Source organism: Miniopterus schreibersii, assembly GCF_964146895.1.
Source record: "Miniopterus schreibersii genome assembly, chromosome: 5".
Classification (NCBI taxonomy): domain Eukaryota; kingdom Metazoa; phylum Chordata; class Mammalia; order Chiroptera; family Miniopteridae; genus Miniopterus; species Miniopterus schreibersii.
The window spans coordinates 45,705,337-45,726,356 of record NC_138106.1 but is presented as its reverse complement, the minus strand read 5'-3'; the positions used below and the strand labels follow the sequence as shown (position 1 = coordinate 45,726,356).

Sequence of the window (21,020 nt, the reverse complement as noted above, 5' to 3'; positions counted from 1 at the left end):
TAAAGTTCTCACATTATACTAATATTCAGCCGATGAAACAGGCAATAAAAGTAAACTAGTGTTAAAAAGGTAGCATAGCATTCCAAGTTAATGCTTCCCTGAATTTAAAAAGGGCATTGGGGGGATAATCTTGAGATGTAAGTAATTTTTTAAAGTTTGGGATTTTCAGTAGCTTAAGAGAGATGACAAAATAGGATGCCAAATACACAGTTGTATAATTAGCATCACGGAGTAAAAACCCCCATTTAATACACAGGTGACTCATGAGCTAAATTAACGATTAATAAAATACATGCACCTGGAATTAGAAATGACATTTAAAAAACTCCCAATACACAAAGTCAATACAGTTCTCAATGCAAATGTTTTACTTTTGAAAATATTAACAAAGATATTTCACTCATAGCTGCAGAACACTAGACCACTGAATAAATCATGAATAGTAACACAGGAAAACAGTTCTAGCTATTTTGTAAAGCATTTAGTAATGATGCCCATCATGTTTTATGATATTGAGGTCACTTCTGAATGAGAAATACAATAGCAATTCTCCAATCTCTAGACACAGCAATTTAAAACTCCATTTTGTGCAAGGCTCTTACCACTAACAAGGCACTATCGTCAGTGTGTTGAGACCTTCTGGATGGGAAGGGACACTGGAGAGGTGGAGAAAATGAAGCAATGTCAAAAACAAACTGCACGCACGCGACATATTTCACAAATACAACAAGAAGAGAGACATATTAAGACATTTGTGAAGATGCCAACATGTAGGACTGCATTCAATATCATTTGGAATTCACATACCATAATAGCTAATAAGTTGGTTCTGAGTATGATTTTCTTCCAAAGAGCTTAAACAGCTTCAAATATGATCTTATTGCCTATAAACTTTCTAAAGCAACAAGGGAACAGAGATTACTTATTCTTTGTCCACAGAAGAGAAAGCTGAAGCATAGATGGAGCAGTAACATAAAGAATTTGTCATTTAGTGAGCCAGTGAAAAATAAAAACAATAAACTCAACAGTCATGATTTCTAGTCTAGGTACCTCTCTAGTACCTTTCTCAGACAAAACAAGAATATAACTGGAAGTTTTTGAACTGTTATTTTCCTGAGAAGCTTTAATTTTTAGATAATGCATTCTCCAGAATGACCATCAAGAAGGAAATGTGGGGTGAAAAAAGGAAGAGTGTGTTAACTAATGTGTACAAGTATAATCAATAACATACACACTTAGGAAATGAGCAATAAAGCTGAAAATACTACGTAATCTTCTTTTGTTTAATACTGACACCATTCAGTATGCCGGATAACCCTCTCTGGACTCTCACTACGTGATGTGCTTCGAAAGCGGCTGAGGAAGATAATACCTCTGGTGGGGATGGAGAAGGGAATAAGTATCTCCAGATGGATGTGTACAACTTTAAAATTCCCTGATCTACTATTTCTGATAAATTCCCTGGCTTGTGTCTTCTTCCCCCCAGTAAATAGAATTTTGTGAGGGAAAAAGAAAAAATGGCAATATTTTGATCACTGAAAACACATGATAATCAAATGCCAAACATTTCATTTCCATTGCAATAAAAAATTCCAAAGTAAAGGTGATTACAGACTTACCTCGCCATCTAAAAGGGGTTGTTGTTTTTGCAGACTGTGTGATGCTTTCTGCTACAGACCCCCCCAAACCCCCCCAAAAAAGGGAAGTTAATTAGAATCAGGAACAGGAAAAGTGATAAATTTTATTTACTAAAATAATCATATTAATTTCTGTATCTCTTGTGCATAACATTTTTCTACATTTACTGGTTAGAAGATATTGCTCTTTCCCTTAAATAGCTTACAACTGAAACAAGGAAAGGCAATAAAATGACAAACAGTATTTTCATGTCTCTAAGAATCTACAAATAGAAATTTTAAAACCTGCTTTTTATATATGCATGCATACAAACACATTCACAAAGTAGTGATCTCTCACTGAAATAATTCTCTTTCTCTAATGGCTTCAGATATCACTCTAATGCTAACAGCTTTAGCTCTCATCTATCAGCAAATTTCACACTGGTGTTTCAACCGCCTGTAGACACTCTCTACTTGAAAACCCCACTCTCACTTCATGTTCAACACATCCAAAAACAAACTCACAATTTCCCAAACCAACTGGCTCTTTTTCCCAATTTGCTAATTTCTGTTTATTATGACAAATAACAGTATTACAACATCTGTACAGTCAGTGCTTTACAATGTGTTCTTATGTACAGTATCTCTCAAGTGATTCTTTTTACTCTTTGAGATAAACATAATCATTTAAAGATGAGAAAACTGAAGATGAGAGGTTATGTGGTATATGCAAGGGTGCAAAGTTTTAAGTAGCAAAGCTGAGATTTGCACCTATGTCTTCTGACTCCAAATCCTATTCTTTCCACAATGCTAGACTCCTATTAAAACCATTTCTTTAGCCTCAAAATCTTGCTTTGGGGACTCCCTCACCCTCATCTTCAATGATTTAGTCGATTTAGTCAACATTCACTACACATCTATGTACAAGACATAATGATGCTTCTCTTGGAATCTCATAATTTTAAAAATCAACTGTGGTGGGAGGGTGTGTAGCACTCACTATAATAGTAAAAGTATGAGATGTATAAAAATGCATACAACAGCACTTAGGACATAGTATAAGTTATTTACATAGTATAAGTTATTTACCATTATTATTTACTGAGAGTCAGTATAGCATTGTGGTCATAGAGCCAGCCTTTTTTTAGAAACTTTCTTTTCCATCAACCTTATTTCCATTTTCTGTTCAAGCTGTCTTGATTAGAATTTCTGCTCTGCCACAGACTAGCTGAGTATTTAACCTTAGGCAAATTGTCATCCTCTCTGAGCATCAGAGATCAGCATCATTATAGGCTGATACATTTGAGAAGAGAAAAAAAAAGAATTTATCATGTGTATGGTACTTAAAGATCTTCTTTGGCTAGAGTTAAGAAACACAGGAGAGAAAGCATTTGGAGGACACGAGTGATTCAGTCATTCAATCATTCATTTAATAAATATTTATTGAGGTTTACTATAGGCTAAGACCTGCTCAGATCTAGGGATACAGGAGTGAATAAATAAGACAGATGTGGTCCCTGTCTTCATGGAATTTACAGCTAAATAGGAGAGACAGATATTAAACAAACAAAAATACAATTACTTATGAAAAAAATCCAGTGATTTCAGAACAGTAAGCAATACAGGCAAAAAAAATGAACCAGGTTTAGAAGCAACTATAGGGGTTGTAAAATGTTAGAAAAAGAAAAAAAGAAGTATTTACAAGAGTTGTTAATTGAGCAGGCACGGAGAGAACAGAAAGTAAAGAATCAAAGATGACTCCAAAGAGGCCTGTGAGTCTCACAAATTTTTGGTATTTGGTAGAGTGAGGAAGTTGGAGACAGGTTAGATAACAACAGTTTATATTTGCATGGTACTTTAACTTTCATAATATCACTGATCTTTACTAATGCACCAGAGATTGAGAAAATAGCAGCTGGACAATTAAGTGATTGCTAATTAAGAGGAAGAAAGTACTGTCCTAAGAGCAAGATCATAACTTCTGATTGTCCTCAGGCTTATCTATACGAGGACAATTAGTCTAATCACAAGTAGGAGACAGTTACACTATTTACTCAAGATTCCTTATATGAGGGGGGAAAAGTTGACATTTTAATTAAGACGATAAAAACTGACAGCCTCAGCAAAACAAATAAGCACTTCTAAGAAACCTCAGGAATATCACTGAATGTTTCAAAGGCTCACCTTGCCGAAGTCCAGGCCAGCCTCTCTCTGGCTCTGCTTGGTCCTAATTTTCTCCTCCTCGTACTGCAGGGCAGCAAGCTGCGCCTCCCTCCGGGTGCGCTCCACTAACTGCTCTCTTCTCTGGTGAAGCTCTAAGTCCGCATGCGACAGCTGAAACAAAGGCCAATGTGCGGATGCAGTGGGGACAAAGATCCACTTATCCATTTAGGGAACTACTTACTACTGGCCCAACTTGTACTTTGCAGTCACCTAACATTTCTTTAAATATGTTTATTGTTATTTTTTTCTCATTTTTGCACTGTGTTCTTATATGTACTATAAAGCCATCATGTGGGTCAAGATTTATTTTCTGTCTGGTATCTAAAAACACTGTTAGCAAGTATCGGGTACACACGTTATAGTAACTGTATGACTGAGGAGACAGGTAGTGAAGTTTACAGATATCTGGCAATTAACAGTAATTTAAGTATTATAAAAGAAGAAAACCATCTTAGTTAAAAAAAAAAAAAAATCAAAACTAAAACAGAAATTTTTTTTACCTGATTGTGACTTGGTGATAGTGACAAGAAAGAAGATGGCTCAACTGGAACCCTGACCCAAAGAAAAAAAAGGAAGAAAAAAAAACCTCTTTGATAAGAGAAACAGATATATAAAAGATAAGTGAAACTTCATTGTTAATGTTGCTTTCTATTAATCAACAGGCAAACTGTCTAGTCAGTACTGAAAGACTAAATAAATTTTGCAAACTTGAGCCCAAGTCATTAAATTAAGCTACAGGAATACCTGATGTTTCCAACTCATGTTTCACATGATGCTATCACTGATGAAGCTATAGACAGCTAACAACTGTCTGTGATCAGCCAGAGCTGACAATAGTTATTTGAGATCAGTTTTCGAACAGTATAATTTCTTTATAGCACAAATAACTGTTATCTTCTTTACAACCATGATTGAAATGACACATGTAAATGGAGATCGTTTTATATACAAAGTCATTTATCAACAGAAATCTGGAACCCTACAGAACCTGGTAACTGTACTTGGTAAAGCACTCCTACTCCCATTTTCAACTGATGGAGCAATTTTAAGAACAAAAGTAAAGACACTGTTGGTTTTTATTTTTAACAAAATGATGAAATCTGATTTGATTCTTTAAAAAATAGTAAAACTTGCCTCTCAGTTTTATCAGTGTTAATTCTTATAGTTTGGTATTTATCTTTTTCCTGAACTGGATTTAGTGTTTCAAGTCTCTGTAACTCATCTGTGTCTTTAAAACTAACAATCTTGCAACAGTGACTTTTTGACACTTAGGACCTGAAATTTTAAACTATGATTATTAACCAAATGTTTTTTAATTCTATATTGCTTCTAATAGAAATTAACAAACTTCACAAGACCTAGCCTGATACTATCTATCATCTCTCCTGAACTAAAATGACATTCAGTTTTAAATAAACTCTTAAAAAAAAAAATTATAACTTTTGTTAGTTTTAACTTTATATTTATGTAATCCATCTTGGCAAATAACTATAAAATACCGAACAATTTATCATAATTTATCCCCCTACCTCTATTATCCCCAGGAAAGTAGTGTCTATGTGTGTGTGTAAGGGGTAGGTGGGGAGCAATGCACATGGTGGGTGAGGGGAAGGAGAATTAGGAGGAAAAAGTAAGCAACTTTTCTTTTCAGCAATGACTAATGGGCAAGTAGCAGTTTGTTAAACTAACTCAATTCCTTTGAGTCTTTGTAACTGGAGAACTGATATTTTGGGTAAGAAAGGTCTTGGTAGCCTGAGAGTTATAAGTCATTATTAGGTAATTTTGTTTTTCTAGGTTCTAATTAATAATTTCATTTGAATATAAGCTCTAGGAGGACAGGAACTTTGAATACAGTTCACAGCTATTTCCCAATACCTAGAAAACTACTTGGCACACAGAAGTGGCACACAGATATTGAACAAATATCTAACTAAACAAATGAAATACAGTTGACACTTGAACAATGTGGTGGTTAGGAGAACCAACCCCTACCACCTCACAGTCAAAAATCCACACATAACTTTTGACACCCCAAAAACTCAGTTGTCCCTTGGTATCCCTGGGAAATTGGTTCCAGCTCCCACCCCTGCGATACCAATATCCACAGATGCTCATGTTACCTATATAAAATGGCATAGATCAATGCATGAAGTTGGTTCTCCACATCTGTGGACTCCCAACCGTGGATAAAAAACAGTACAGGTATTTATTGAAAAAAATTCACGGATAAGTGGACCTGTGTAGTTCAAACCTCTGTTTTTCAAGGGTTAACTGTATGCATTGATCTGAGAGTTTAACTGGTTACTGAGCTCCTATTCAAAGACTACATTAAGGTCTGGTGATTTGAAACACCCACTTGAAAGTACAGTTGGCCCTCTGTATCTGCGGGTTCTGCACCAGGATTCAACCAACATTTTAAATCCATGGTTGGTTGAAGCCCCTGATGTAGAACTCAGGGATACAGAGAGCCAACTCAGACTTGCACATTTTGGAATCCAAAGCGGTCCTGGGACGAATCTCCTATGGATAATGAGGACCACCTGTAATCATGGCTTCAGTTTCTAGCACTGTGGTAGGTTAAACACTCTGAATAATTTTTCCAATAACAACTAAAATGTTGAATAAAATAATATTTTAAAATCCACTGCTAAAGTGCCATGAAAATAAAGAATTCACAGATTCTAAAAAGAAGTGAAAACAGGGATTCTGGATTAAGGTTTGATAGGCCGATATTTGGCCCCTATGATCTCCACATGTGGTGTTACTCCAATGAATACATTACAGTCAAAATGACTTTGCAGATGAAATTAAGGTTACTCATCGGCTGACTTTAAAATGGGGAGATTACCCAGATGGGCCTAATATAATCACATGGGCCCTTAAAAGAAGAAGAGGAAAGCAACAGATTCCACTGTGGATGCAGTGGAAAGGGAAATCAGAGAGATTCGAAATGTGAGAAGGATTTGGCCCACCAATGCTGGATTGATATAGAAGGAGCCATGAACCAAGGAATGTGGGTGAACTCTAGAAGCTGAAAATGACTCCCAGCTGATGGCCAACAAGGTAAAGGGCACCTCAGTCTGTAACTGCATGGAACTGAACTCTGCCAGCAACCTGTACAAGTCTGGAAGGGGATTCTCCCCCAGGATCTCCAGATAAGAATCCAGGCCAGCCAACACCTTGACTTCAGCTTTTCAAAACTAAGCAGAGAACCAAGGAAATCCTGTCGAGATTTCTATCCAGCAGAATTGTGATATAATAAATGGATGTGTTTTAAGCTGCTAAATTTTTGGTAATTTGTTACATAAGCATTAGAAACTAATACATAAGGCAACTGAGCAAAAAAAGCTGACTTTTTCCTTGAGGGTTTCTACTAAATCCTGGAGAACTTGAGCTTTACTTATGATAAATGTAGGAACCAAGAGGGCCAGGAGATAGAGCCTAGGTCCACCCAAAGTGGGAAAATGTAATAGGAAATCCCTGAATGAAACTGGAATTTCAGAAGACCACACCGTCACTATAAGTAGACATGGCAACTAAAAAGCCGTTTTGAGATAAACTTCAAAGATACAAAACTTAACTAAATAACTATGAATTGACTGATAAGACTATAAAAGGCCAAGTTACAAATTTCTTTAATTATCCTCCCATTTTCTTTATCCATCTATATCTCAGTCCCCAAACAACTATAATATCCTGTCAAGTATAAGTAAAGAACTATATATGACACTTCTACATAAAAAAGATACTATTGTTTAAGAATACGCATGTCAAATCTACTGCTTTAAGAGTTCATAAAAACAGAGGACGCAAAAAAAAACCAAAGGCTGGGAATTTCATTTAGCTCTCTTTATGCATAAATCCAGACTATAGCACTATAAAATCTCATTAAGTATCTTCAAATCACTGTTTAGGTAATGCTTTAGGTGATCTGAATTTCAAGTCAATAAGTCAATTTTACTTGTTTTGTTATTACATGAGCATAAAGGCACATTACCACTCAGCTCTAAATACAGTATCTAAAACACACAGTATGTAAATGTCTTCATTATACATAGACCTATACAAAACTAAAATCATTTCATGCTTTTTATTGAGTGTTAAGATAGAAACAAATGAATAGAATTGGTTTTTCAAACCTGTTTTGATGTGAATATCTTCTTATGTCTTCTGTTTTTTGAAACTCCCTCATGGGTACTGGCTTTACTGGTGAACTCTACATCAAAAAAGCAGAAATACATCAGTTTAACATATATATCCAGAACAGTGTGATTACAGTTTACATTGAACTTAATGTTTAGAAATACGTATATTACACTAAAAAAATATTATAACAGAATTTTCAAATGTGAATTTTTATGTTTAAAGCATTATACACTCTTACTGCTTTGGTAAACACAAAACCTCATAATCCAAAACTGTTTATTTTCAAAAAAGTAGATCTCCATCTCACTATATTATATAAATTATAGTGGCCATCCAGTATAAATGAATGATAAGATGTTAGAGTTGGAAAGGATCTTAGAGGTCACCGAGTATAAACTTCCATCTAGAACAGAATTCCTACCTACCCTACCTTGACTTTTACTCAGCTCCTCTTGAGTATTTCTAGTAATAAAGGGCTCGCTGGGCAGATCACATTTCTTTACTTCATCATCACAAACTGTTACTCATGTTAGTCATACATATAATCCTGAGGATGTTGGTGGGATAGCAAGATAAAGAAAAAAGTAATTTCTTTTTATAGTAAAATAATAATTAAAATAGAAATACTGGCAATTTAATTTATTTATAAACTAAAGAGTAAAGGTCATTTCAAAAAGTATTATTGAGGAAAATTAAAACTGACTTAAGTGATATGGACCACATACTGAAAAATAAAATTATAAATCAAAGGTAGAAGCTTGCAGGTTATCACAGCATATATTTTGTCAAATGAAAATCTATAGAAACAATACAATCTTATTTCAACAACAAAAATAATCATTAAAATGTATACTGTTGAAGGGAAAGAAAACAACTTATCTAAAAAGTGTATCTAAAAGTCAAATGTAAAACTAGTTATAATCTAGCTCCAAGAAATAGGTACATCACACATAACTAGAAAATCTTTGGTGAGTTATTCCAAAGGACTGAAGCTGACTCCCTTAAAGTCTGGGAATGAGGATTATATAAAATGAGATAGAATTTTAGAATCCTGATGAAAGAATAATTATTCTAATTTTGGTAAACAAAAATCTCTTCTAGTATGTTAACATCAGTGACTTATCACCCTGTTTTACACTACAATTATCTGAAATTATTGCAAGAGGCAAATAAAATTTTCACAACAAAATGAATGTGTCGTTGGTGTAATTAAAAAAGTCATATTCTATTTTATCATAATACTTCTATGTATGTGAGAGGTATTATAATAAAATTATAATGTTTAAAATCTCAAACAGATTAGTTTTTTTAACAACCCATTTTCAGATAGTATTCAAATACATAAAAAAAAATTTCTGCACTGGTTATTAAACCATCTAAAATAATACTGCTTCATCATATTTAAGAAAAAAAATTTTTATTTTTTAAAATATATCTTTATTGATTTCAGAGAGAGGAAGGGAGAGGGGGAGAGAGATAGAAACATCAGTGATGAGAGAGTTGTCATTGATCAGCTGCTTCCTGTATGCCCCCGACTGGCGATTGAGCCCACAACCCGGGCATGTGCCCTGACCGGGAATCAAACCACGATCTCCTGGATCCTAGGTCGATGCTCAACTGCTGAGCCATGCCTGGCCGGGCGAAAAAAATATTTTAATATGTTTTTCTTTTAAATTGATTTGAGAGAGAGAAGGGAGAGGGAGAGGGAAATACTAATGGGAGAGAGAAATATCGATCAGTTGCCTCCCGTACATACCACGACAGGGACTGAACCTGTAACCTGGGTATGTGCCCTGACTGGGAATAGAACCATCAACCTTCTGGTGCATGGGACAACACTCAACCAACTGAACCACACTGGCCAGGGCTGCTTCGTCATATTTTTATAGATGCCAAATTTTAGAAAGCCTTATGACACAGAAGTCATAAAGAGCCTTATGACATAAAGACTACCATACATAATAGGTAACAAGAATTACAAACATATTACAAACTGCCAATATAATGGAATAATGTGATACTATAGTTTTTCACCAGTAGAATAGGCATTATCACTTTTAGTAGAAATGCCTCATTTATACAGTCTAATCAACCATAAAATGATTAGAGAGACCATAAGAAGAAAAATTATTCCTTTTAAGATTATATTGTGCATTGTTAATTTTAACTTTATTGCAAAGCAGTTGCTGTAGCAGGAATGTTTACAGCCTGAACCACAAGTGGTTTCATTAATCACCTGGTACACACTGCTGTCTCTGGGTTGCAGGACTATGATTTATATAACTTTATCCAACTTTAAACATAAGAGTGTCTTCTGAACACTAACAAAAAATATTGCGTTCAAAAGCCTTCAGACAGGAAAGTCAAAGGATTTTTTAGAATGATAATATCACTCCCTAACATCCCACCTGAAGTGATTATTCTCTATTTCATCATTTTCCAAAAAGGCCCAAGTGTTTCTCAATAACCCCCGCTCAAGAACCTGGGACCAACATCAAACATTAACAAACTACACACTGAAGTGGAGCCATTTTATTATGCTGACTGGATATGTTGAAGAATGCTATTTCTACTTGAGATCCATGGGGGACTGGCAGAGATTCGGCAGTGGACTGAATGCTCATTTGTTTTATAAGGCAACTCAATGCTCCACTATAAGAGACACCCAAGAATTTTATTGGCAAACAATTTATATTCTGTATGACTAAGCATAAAAGCTCCAACATAATTAAGCTCATTATAAAAATTCTATGGTTGTTTGCATGTTGCTCCAAAAGTCATCAGTTTGGTCAATTCTTAGGTTCTGATCAAATTGATTTATCAGTATGCAACAATAAAAATGCAGTAAGAACAACAATGAAAAGCATCATATTCCTTTGCATTTTCTTCAAAGGCACAGTATATTCTTAGGACTCCTTTAATTCCTTTTTCAAAATTCTAAAGTGTCTTTTTATTTGAAAAATAAACCAAAACCCTATTTGAGACTACTGTCTGATTTTTAAAAATGAATCTGAAAAATTCAGTAATGAAATTGGAACTGAACATAATAAAACAAAAAATTAGGCCTAAACCAACAAGTCACTGATATGACAGAAATTGATACTACCATAAACTATCTTTACTAGGGGACAGCAGCAGAGTTAGGCTTAGATGTGGCACTACCTCGTGGGAGACCCGCCGCTGCTCGATGTACGCCATGAACTGCGAGCTGAGGCTGGCCGCGTCCGGGCCCCGGGGCGGCCTCGCCTCGTCCTCGTCGTCCTCCGCGGCGCAGCTGTCAATGTAGTCGATCTGATCCAGGTCATGCTCCACTGTCCACAGCACACACACCAGAAAGAACATTCACATTAGCAGCTAAGGAGAGACAACAAATCGCATTCTTCCCTTTTCCCTAACATTTTCTATTCTGAAAGTGGAAGAAAAGTTTCAATTATGTAAGCCTTTAGTAGTTAGTCCACGGCCACTCACGAGAACACGCTCCAGAGAAATCTCAGTCCTAATTCACTAAAGCACAGTGACTGATGATAACTATTAGAATACAGACCTCTATTATTTCTTTTTTTCTTCGATAGCTCTTTACTGTTTTAAGTAAGACAGTCTGAGTTTGTGAGACTAAGAAAGAATAATTTTTAAGTATCAGGTACATCTTCTTTGAGGTTCTTTCCCCATGTTTTAGATTTGGGGTGTAATCATCTCTCTCTTTGAAGAGGTGGGGGGCAGAAAACCTAGCACAACCAACTCAAAAGAAAAGAGAAAGGGTACAAGGAAAGTGAACTTGGAGATAAAGAAATAGATACTAACTACTGTTTCCTTTCCTGTAACTGTTGTCCTAACTAGAACAAAGATTTTCTATTTAAAAAATTATTTTCTAGATATTTTGTAGCAGTTTGTGGACAGAAGAAAATCATTTGGGGTGAGAAGCATACCAATAAGATATAAAACCACATAATTATTTCTTCTAATAAGTTTGGGAGTGCCCCATTATTTTTAACTTTAGAAAGTAACCATTTTAAAAAGCCAGTTAAAATGGCACACTAAAACAGACAAACAAACAAAAAAACAACTTGCTTAGTTACTAAGATGGTTTCTCCGGAGATGTATTAAACCCCAGCTATTATTGTCTGATGTTCTATAGGCTGCCTAAAAGTTGCCGATTCTGGAAACAGTGAATTTGAAGTCTACTCCTCAATTTAGTTTTCTGATTCAATTATTTCTAAATAATTCCATAATTGCAGTTAATACAAAAATACACTTTTAGTTACCAGAGCTACAGTAATAGGTGAAAGGATGAAAAGGTCTACACCCACATTAGAAACCAGGTAATAAATGCATTTTTTCCCCAATGTGCTACAACTTGTGTGACTAAAGAAATAATTCATTTTATGACTACTTCCCAAGAAAGCAACATCATTTTTCATACTATCTTGACCAACACTGTCCAAGAGAAATAGAATGTAAGCCACAAAAGTAAATCACATACATAATTTTAAATTATCTAGTAGCCAAATTTTAAAAAGTCAAAAGAAAAGGTGACTAATGTTAATAAACTTTATTCCGTCTAATATATCGAAAGTATTACCATTACTACATATAACCAATATAAAATATTAATATTTTATACTTTTTTTCATGCAAAGTCTTCAAAAGTCTGATGTTTTACACTTATAGTACATCTCCATTCAGAAAAGCCACATTTCAAATATTCAAGAACCACATGTGGCTAGTGCCTACCATATTGGACAGCATAGATACAGATATTTTTAAGTCTGAAATGGAATGAGAAAGATTATCTCATATACAAGCAAGATTAAAAAGAAAACTTATGAAATATGAATGAAATAATAAGTGACAGGAGTAAAAAAAGAACATAAGATGGTAGGAAAAAAAGATAGCAAATCACTTAATTGAAATCATGATTCAGAGATGAAAGCTCTTCTCAGATAATAGAATAGATTTCTGGAAAATCAAAGTCCTTTTTTCCTTATAGCTAACCCTCAAAATTTAAAAATTCAAACTAAAGCAATATTGAGTAGAATACTAAAATCAAGAGTCTGCCTCAGAAGCACAAGGAACCAAAACGAGTTCTGTTTGTTAATGAACTATAAAAACAATTATACAATTTTAAAAAATTTAAATTAAAAAATTTAAAATATCAGAATAAAGAAAACTCAGATTCAGATGCCCTAAAAGAGCACAATTCAGATGAAAAAATGGTAATGAAGAACAGCACTGAATTCCTAAAAGAGGTCAAATAATGACCACAAAAAGAATCTTTAAGAAGGAGATTAGTACTTCAAAAGAAGAGCCTGGTTAAATTAAGATTAACAGCGTTTGGCACAGTGGTTAAAGCGCCGGCCTGGGTTTGATTCCGGCCAAGGGCATGTACCTTGGTTGCAGGCTCCATCCCCGGCCCTGGCCAGGGTGTGTGGGAGGCAATCAGTCAACGTGTCTCTCTCACATCAATGTTTCTTTCTCTCTCTTTTTCTCTCTCTCTGCCCCTTCAACTCTCTTTGAAAAGCAATGGAAAAAATATCCACGGGTAAGGACAAAAAAAAACAAAACAAAAAAGATCAACAAAGATCTAGTCCAGGTAAACTGTCTTTAATACAGTTTCCTCCCAAAATAAGAGAGAAACACTGTATTTTAACTGAAAGCCTGAAAACATAGAGAAATTGAAATTTAATCCCAAAAGCAAACAATTTTTCCCCAATCATATAAGAGAAAGTCTTTAAAAGAAGAGTTGAAGAAACTGCAGATACACAAACCAAAGGAGTAGGTGTGAAAAAGACCACTTTTTAGAGTGCTTATAAAGACTCCATATGTTATTAGGAATTATATTTACCTCCACCATTTGTTACTACCACACTGCCACGATTTTCTTGGTACTGGTTCTCTCTTCGTAGTCTTTGTTCTTTAGTAATTTCTGCTACTCGAAGAGGCAGGTCTGAAAATTCATCTGCAGGCTTAAAAAATAGCAGAAACATTAAAAAACATCATTCTAAATTTTAGACTACAAAGTACTTAAAAGCATGGATATAATATAAACTAATTAAAATGTATATTTAAGAATAAATAGCAAAAAAGTTCTGCATATGCATAGCGGTGACAGTTTCTCAATAATGTGAATGTACTTGATGCCGCTAAAATGTACACTTAAAAATGGTTAAAACAGCCCTGGCTGGGAGCATCATCCTGTACACCAAAAGGTTGCTGGTCTGATTCCTGGTGAGGGCACATACCTAGGTTGTGGGTTCGATCCCCAGTTTCTCTCTCACATTGCTGTTTCTCTCTCTCAAGTCAATAAGAAACATATCCTCGAGTGAGGATTAAAAAAAAAGGTTAAAATGGTAAATTTTATGTTATGTGTATTTGACCACAATTTGAAAAAAGAAATAGAAGGGTATATATACAACTATATACATATGTACATGAACTTAAAGTATCTATGTATGTGAGTCTGTATGGATATAGCCAAAATTATGTACACACCCACTCACACATAAATACAGAAGGAATGTTACAAATTGGTGGTCATCTAAAATTAATTTGCTTTGGACTCCCAATGAAACAATGTTATAAATGGTATTTAATCATTTAACCCAATCTATAGCTAAAATATTATACCTTAGTAATTTTAAAAAGAGGAAACACAATACTAATAACTAAACAAAAGAGAAATATGCCATAATTGGCTAAGAAAGCTGTTTATCTTGCACATGTAGATACTCTTCATTAAGGTTTCCATTGCACTACCCTATTAGTTGTAACTGGCTCAGTTCCCGCTTAGGTTTCTAGGATATAAAACTATACAAGACAATGAGGTAACAAACATGTAAAACACACATGGTAAAAGATGGTAAAGAAACAATACCATTTTTGGATGGTATGACTATGTGGGATTTTTACATTTCCCTTGTTTTTTCTTGTATTTTACGTAATGAGAAATTGAACACAATTAAGAAACTTTTCATTTTCATAATTTTATTTTCTCTTAATCAGGAGTTATAGCATGCAGAACAGAATAAACACTTACTTCATTCCCTGACCATCTCTTATCACCACTGTCAACACTATTGAAACCTGAATCAAGGGCTCCATAAGGGCGACCTGAGTATAGTTCTTCGTGGCTGCAAAAAAGAGACATTAGTTATTACAGCAAAGTTTGATATTTTAAAATTAACATTCAAAATAAATCAGATTCAATTTTACAAATAAACATTTTCATGGCATTTAGGGACTTAACTATTTAGAACTAAATAAGCATTCTTAAATTTTTTAACATGGAAAGTTCCAAATTAAAACAGAGTAAACAGAATAGTATAATGAGCTCCCAGATGCTCATTATCAGCTTCAAAAAGAGCAGTCTGGCCCTGGCTGGTGTGGCTCAGTTGGTTGAGCTTCATCCCTGTGCACCAAAAGGTCACCGGTTGGATTCACGTCAGGGCACATGCCCAGGTTTCGAGCTCCATCCCCAGTAGGGGGCATGCAGGAGGAAACCAATGTTTCCCTCCCTCCCTCCCTCTCTCCTGCCTTCCTTTCTCTAAAATCAATAAAAACATATTTTTAAAAAATAACATTCTGCCATTCATCTATTCCTCTGCCCATTCCTAATGCCCCGTCATTTGTTTTTATTTTTAATATACTCTTACATACACTGAAATGCACTCTCCTTAGCTGTGCACTTTGACAAATAAATACATCTTTGTAATTACATATACCTCTATTAATAATGATAAAAGATATTTCTACTTTGCCAGAAAATTCCCACACATCCATCCATTCCCAGTCAATTTTGCTCACTCTGCCACTGTGTACTCCTACGAGGCAACCACCATTCTGATTTTTGTCACCTTACTTGAGTATGGATGGCAGAATAACGGTCCCCAAAGATGCCCAAGACCTTATCCCTAGAACCTGCAAATATGTTACTTTACATGGCAAAGGAGAATTAGGGTTACAGAAAGAAATAAGGTTGCTACTCAGCTGGTCTTAAAATAGGGAGATTATCTTGAACTATCTGAATGGGTTCACTGTAATCGTAAGGGTCCTTAAAAGATGAAGGGGAGGCAGAAGAGGAGGTCATTGTGATGCTATGCTGGCTTGAAGATAGAGGAAGGGGACCAAGAGCCGGGAAGGCAAACAGCCTCTGGAAGTTCAAAAAAGGCAAGGAAATGCATCCCAGCGAGACTCTACAGAAGAGAATGCAGTTTTGCCAGTATCTTGATGAGACCAAGATTAGACTTCTGATCTACAGAACGGTAAGATAATAAATTTGTCTTGTTTAAGCCTCTGAGTTTTTGGTAGTTTGTTATGGCAGCAATAGAAAATACAATTAGTTTTACTTACTGTAGAACTCATAAAAATGGAATTATAGTCTTTTTTTCTTATTAAGCATCATGTCAGTAAAAATCTTGATGTTTTTAATATCTTGGAGTGAATGGACAAATAGTATGGTAAGTATAGGTTTAACTCTTTTTAAAGAAAACTGCCAATCTGTTTTCAAAAGTAACTATATCATTTGGCATTCACACTAACAATGTATTTGAGTTCAAGCTGCCAACATCTGTACTGTCAGTCTTTAATTTCAGCTGTTCTGATGGGGGTAAAGTATTATCTCATTGTGGTTTTAATTTGTATTTTTCTCATGACTAGTGATACTGAATATCTTCTTGTGTATTTTTGCCCATTTTAAAATGCAACATCAATGATCTTAAAATATAAAGTATCATAACTCTGGGAAAAATGGAAAATATAGAAGACAGATTAATCTAGTGAGCATCATTAAGAATTATTATAGGGACTGAAATACATTAGATCTATAATTATACTAATTTCTTTGGAGACATAACATACTTATGCAATTTAAACTCCCCATTTAGGAAAAGTTTCTCCATTGATTCAAGCTTTCTTTTCTCTCTCAGAAACACATGAGTCTCTTAACAGGTTTTTTTAATATATGTTTTAAAGTAATATGATGAGGACTGCTATAATAAAAAAAAATTGGGCCAAGACAAAGGACAGAATCAGAGGTTCTACAATTAGCACTGCACCCCTTAGTTAAAGCTCATTATTCATATAGGCGCTAATGCTTCCCCCTTAGTCTCTTGAGGCATACCCTCACATATACCTACCCAGGACTCACTATTAATTGTCTTACACTCAAATCTCAAAGGCAGCCCAGCTGGCTGGCTCCGCGGTTGAACACTGACCTATGACCCAGGAGATCCCAGTTCAATTCCTGGTCAGAGCACATGTCCAGGCTGTGGGCTCGATCCCCAGCAAGGGGCATGCAGGAGGCAGCCGATCAATGACTCTCTCATCATTGATGTTTCTATCTCTCTCTCCCTTTCCCTTCCTCTCTCTGAAACCAATAAAATATATTTAAAAAATAAATACATCTCAAAGGCAGTGGTACCAGTTTAATGTTCCTTTTCTGTTATTTCACAAGGGAAAAAATTTCCTTAGCAAGAATTACTAATTCCAAGGGAGAAAATCAATTAGTGTATATATAAAATAAAAGCTACTTTTATTTGCTGTACATCTTTTTTTTTAATTGATTATTTAGATCTCAAAGTGACATCAATAGTCACCAAATCCAAACTCTTCACTCCCTTTGGGAAAAATGAAGCACAAAAAGTTTGAGAGATTTGCTTTAAGTCACAGAGCTAGTTAATAGCAGAGCCAAGGTTAGTATTCAAGTCACTCAGACCAGTGGTTTTCAACTGCAGAAGCTCCCAGGGGATATTTGGCAATGACTGGGGACATTTTTGTCTCTCATACTGAGAGAGTGCAATAGAAGCCAGGGATGCTGCTAAATATTGTCCATTGTACAGGACAGCTCCTCACAACAAATAATTATCTGGTCCAAAATAACAGTGTTGAGGTTGAGAAACCCTGATTAGAGCTATACTTTGCCACACCTAAGTAATCAACATTTTATTTAATACAAACATTCTGAGAAAAATAGTGTCAAATAGGCTATTTCCTTTTAGTCAAACATTCAGGCAGATTTAAGGGTCCAGTGTATTTAATTTCTTGAGATGGAATATGATTTAAAAAAACTAAAAAAAAAAAACCACCACCAAAAAACAAAAACATACTTACCAGGAGCCAAAACCCAAGGGTCTCCTATCATAATCTGGCAGATCTGGAGCAATCTTACAAGCTTGTATGTTCAGGTACTTAAATATGTGGATTTTGCCTTTTATACAGATCTAAATAAAGTAACACATACATGCAATCAAATTATTATTCATCTGAAATGTGTCCCTTTTTAAATCACAATCAGCTTTTTACTTAATGTATATTGGAAACAGGGCATTTCTATTAAGTACAAATACTAAAAATCGAATACTCGTTTTAACAGCTATATTTTTGTTATTTTAGGTATTTAAGTGACATGATTATAGATTTTATTTTCTAGACACTAGTAAGTTTCAGTAACATATAAAATAATTTATGATTATAAACAGAATATCAAGTAAACTTATCATTAGTTAGGCATAGTCAGGAATTTAAAGCATTGCTTCCACATGAATTATATTAGCAACTTTTGCTTTTAGGAATCCAACAATCATGTACAATTATTTTTCAATCCTACTTTCTGTCAAAGAGAAGAGCAGGAAATGTTTAAATATTAAAGCCACAGCCCAGCCAGGCGTGGCTCAGCGGTTGAGTGTCGGCCTAGGATCCAGGCGATCGGGGTCCAATTCCTGGTCAGGGCACATGCCCAGGTTGCGGGCTCGACCCCCAGTTGGGGGCTGATCAATGACTCTCTTATCATTGATGTTTCTATCTCTCTCTCTCCCTCTCCTTTCCTCTCTCTGAAATCAATAAAGATATATTAAAAAAAGAAAATAAATAAATAAATATTAAAGCCACAGATATTTCTGTTGCTACCTGCTGACCTCTATCCCAGAAGTCAAAACACAAATTCTTTAGGATTATGAGACCCTTCTATAGTTATGAAGTTTACTCATAAGTTTTATAGTTGCTATAGAGGCTTGTACCATCAGTTGATTGTAGAGGGAAAAAAGCTACATGCTGGTAAATATTTTCTAGACTGTACAATGTCTAGAATCTATATGTAACACTACCTATAATTACTTGACTATTAAATAGATTCATTTCAGTCACTGCTAAACAAATGACCAAACTAAATAAATGAGGAACTTAATATTTTAGAAAGTGGGAAGGTACAAAAACAATAGTCAGAAGAAACGCACTGATAATCTTTAATTTTGAAAGCTAAGTATTTTTATTTGTCTCCAGCATTTACATTGTCTACACTCAAGTTTTACCAGAAAAAAATCCTCCAATTTTATTAGAAAAAACATCAAGGAAGAATCCCACAATTTTTTAAAAAAAGTCAATTTAATGAATGGAAAAAACACTTCTGGAAACTGTACCTATCTTCCACCCTATTTAGTCAAGGCTTCTAAAGAATACATAAATGTGTGAATTTCTTTTAAAAGAACTTAATTTCCAACAAAAAGATAAATGCATGTAAGTTTAAAGTTTCATTCATTGCCAAAAAAGTTCATAACATACTTCAAATCAATGACGGTTTACCTGTGCAGGAGGAGACTGTAATGGATTGTTATCTAAGGCAATCATCTGTAGGTGCCTGAGGTTCCGATAACAAACAGGGATTGTTGTAATTTTATTGCAGGAGAAGTCTAACCGTATCAAAGGCAACTCTGCTAGCTCTGCAAAGAGATAAAATGGAAATGAACAATTAATGGTTTTTCAAAACAAGACAATTTTGACAAGAACTTCTGGTTAAATATAGTGGATTTAACTTAAGTATGTACTTCCATTCTTCCTTAGTAATTATCTGATAAAGCAAAGTGGTATAAAATGAAATCTAGATGCTTACAGACAGGAATACTAATGAAAAACAAGCTGTTTGACACTCACAGAACTACAGAAAGTTGGAGGCCTGATGCCACAGAAAGATGGGGATAACAAAGGGATCAGAAGACAGTCCGTGTAAAGAACAAATCAGAGACGCAGAGGTTCCCAAACCCAGCTCACACAGCTGGGGCACTACCCCTTTCCAATCACCCCAGGAGCCAGCAAGTTATTCTCCAGTGCATTTGAATTGAAAGGCTCTGAAACCAGGGACTCCAGGCAAAATAGAAAGTCTGGATGAGTTGCCAGTTAAAAATGGAAGATTTAGGTGAAAGTCTACAGTGTTAGGCAACACCTTAGCCCTTTTCTACCCAATTCCATCCCATCCCCAGCTCTTGAATGGGAGTAGTTAGGAATATAAATAATAATGTAGAAGAAATAAAACATCATTCTCTGGAGAACTATAGAGTCCCATATAAAAGGCCTTTAGATACTGATAGGGAGTTCCCTCTCCCAAAATACCCAGCCTGCTGCTTAATTACCATTTTACAATCCCTACTCAGTATGCTTCAAACTTTTAATCAGCTCTATACTGACAGTTCATGATTCACAGACATTTAGAAGAGCCTCCAACATACAAGACTAAAATCCAAACACACCAATTGAAAAGAGGAACTCAGAAGAAATAGTAATATACAGAAAACAGAAGAAAACTTTGAAAAACAGGAACTAATAATTCTAATTTCAGAGAGATAAGATACTGAATTTCTGAAACAAGAAAATGTGTGTTTTTTTAAAAAAATATCAAAGAATAACCTGGCTGGCATGGCTCAGCAGTTGAGCATCAACTTATGATCCAGGAGATAGAGGTTCGATTCCTGGTAAGGGCACATGCCCGGGTTGCAGGTTTGGTCCCAGTAGGGGGCATGTAGGAGGCAGCCAATCAATGACTCTCTCATCACTGATGTTTCTATCCCTCTCTCCCCCTATCCCTTCCTCTCTCTGAAATCAATAAAGACACATTTAAAAAAAAAAAAAATCACAGAATATCTGAGAAAATGAAAAATATGATGGCAGAAATTAAAAATTGAGAAGAATGGTTAGACTGTTTACCACCTTGAAAAACAAAATGACAAAGAAACGAACAACAAAAAAGATAAGAAAAACCATAGGATCAAT

General features: G+C 35.1%; 1 protein-coding gene across 17 annotated transcripts in view; it reads right to left on the bottom strand.

Annotated features, from left to right (window-relative positions):
- The window catches only part of LRCH3 (leucine rich repeats and calponin homology domain containing 3), an 82,639-nt gene that overhangs the window by 21,887 nt on the left and 39,732 nt on the right, over positions 1–21,020 (bottom strand). For 5 of the 17 annotated variants that reach the window (XM_081137746.1, XM_081137749.1, XM_081137740.1 and 2 more), the window contains exons 5-14: positions 19,560–19,696; positions 18,093–18,202; positions 15,022–15,115; positions 13,831–13,951; positions 11,151–11,299; positions 7,982–8,058; positions 4,343–4,394; positions 3,804–3,953; positions 1,620–1,670; positions 603–656 (exon numbers count right to left, since the gene is read on the bottom strand). In XM_081137746.1, coding sequence (XP_080993872.1) covers positions 603–656; positions 1,620–1,670; positions 3,804–3,953; positions 4,343–4,394; positions 7,982–8,058; positions 11,151–11,299; positions 13,831–13,951; positions 15,022–15,115; positions 18,093–18,202; positions 19,560–19,696 — 995 coding nt within the window. The remainder of the gene's footprint in view (positions 1–602; positions 657–1,619; positions 1,671–3,803; positions 3,954–4,342; positions 4,395–7,981; positions 8,059–11,150; positions 11,300–13,830; positions 13,952–15,021; positions 15,116–18,092; positions 18,203–19,559; positions 19,697–21,020) is intronic. The other 12 variants (XM_081137748.1, XM_081137753.1, XM_081137744.1 and 9 more) reach the window with 4 other exon arrangements.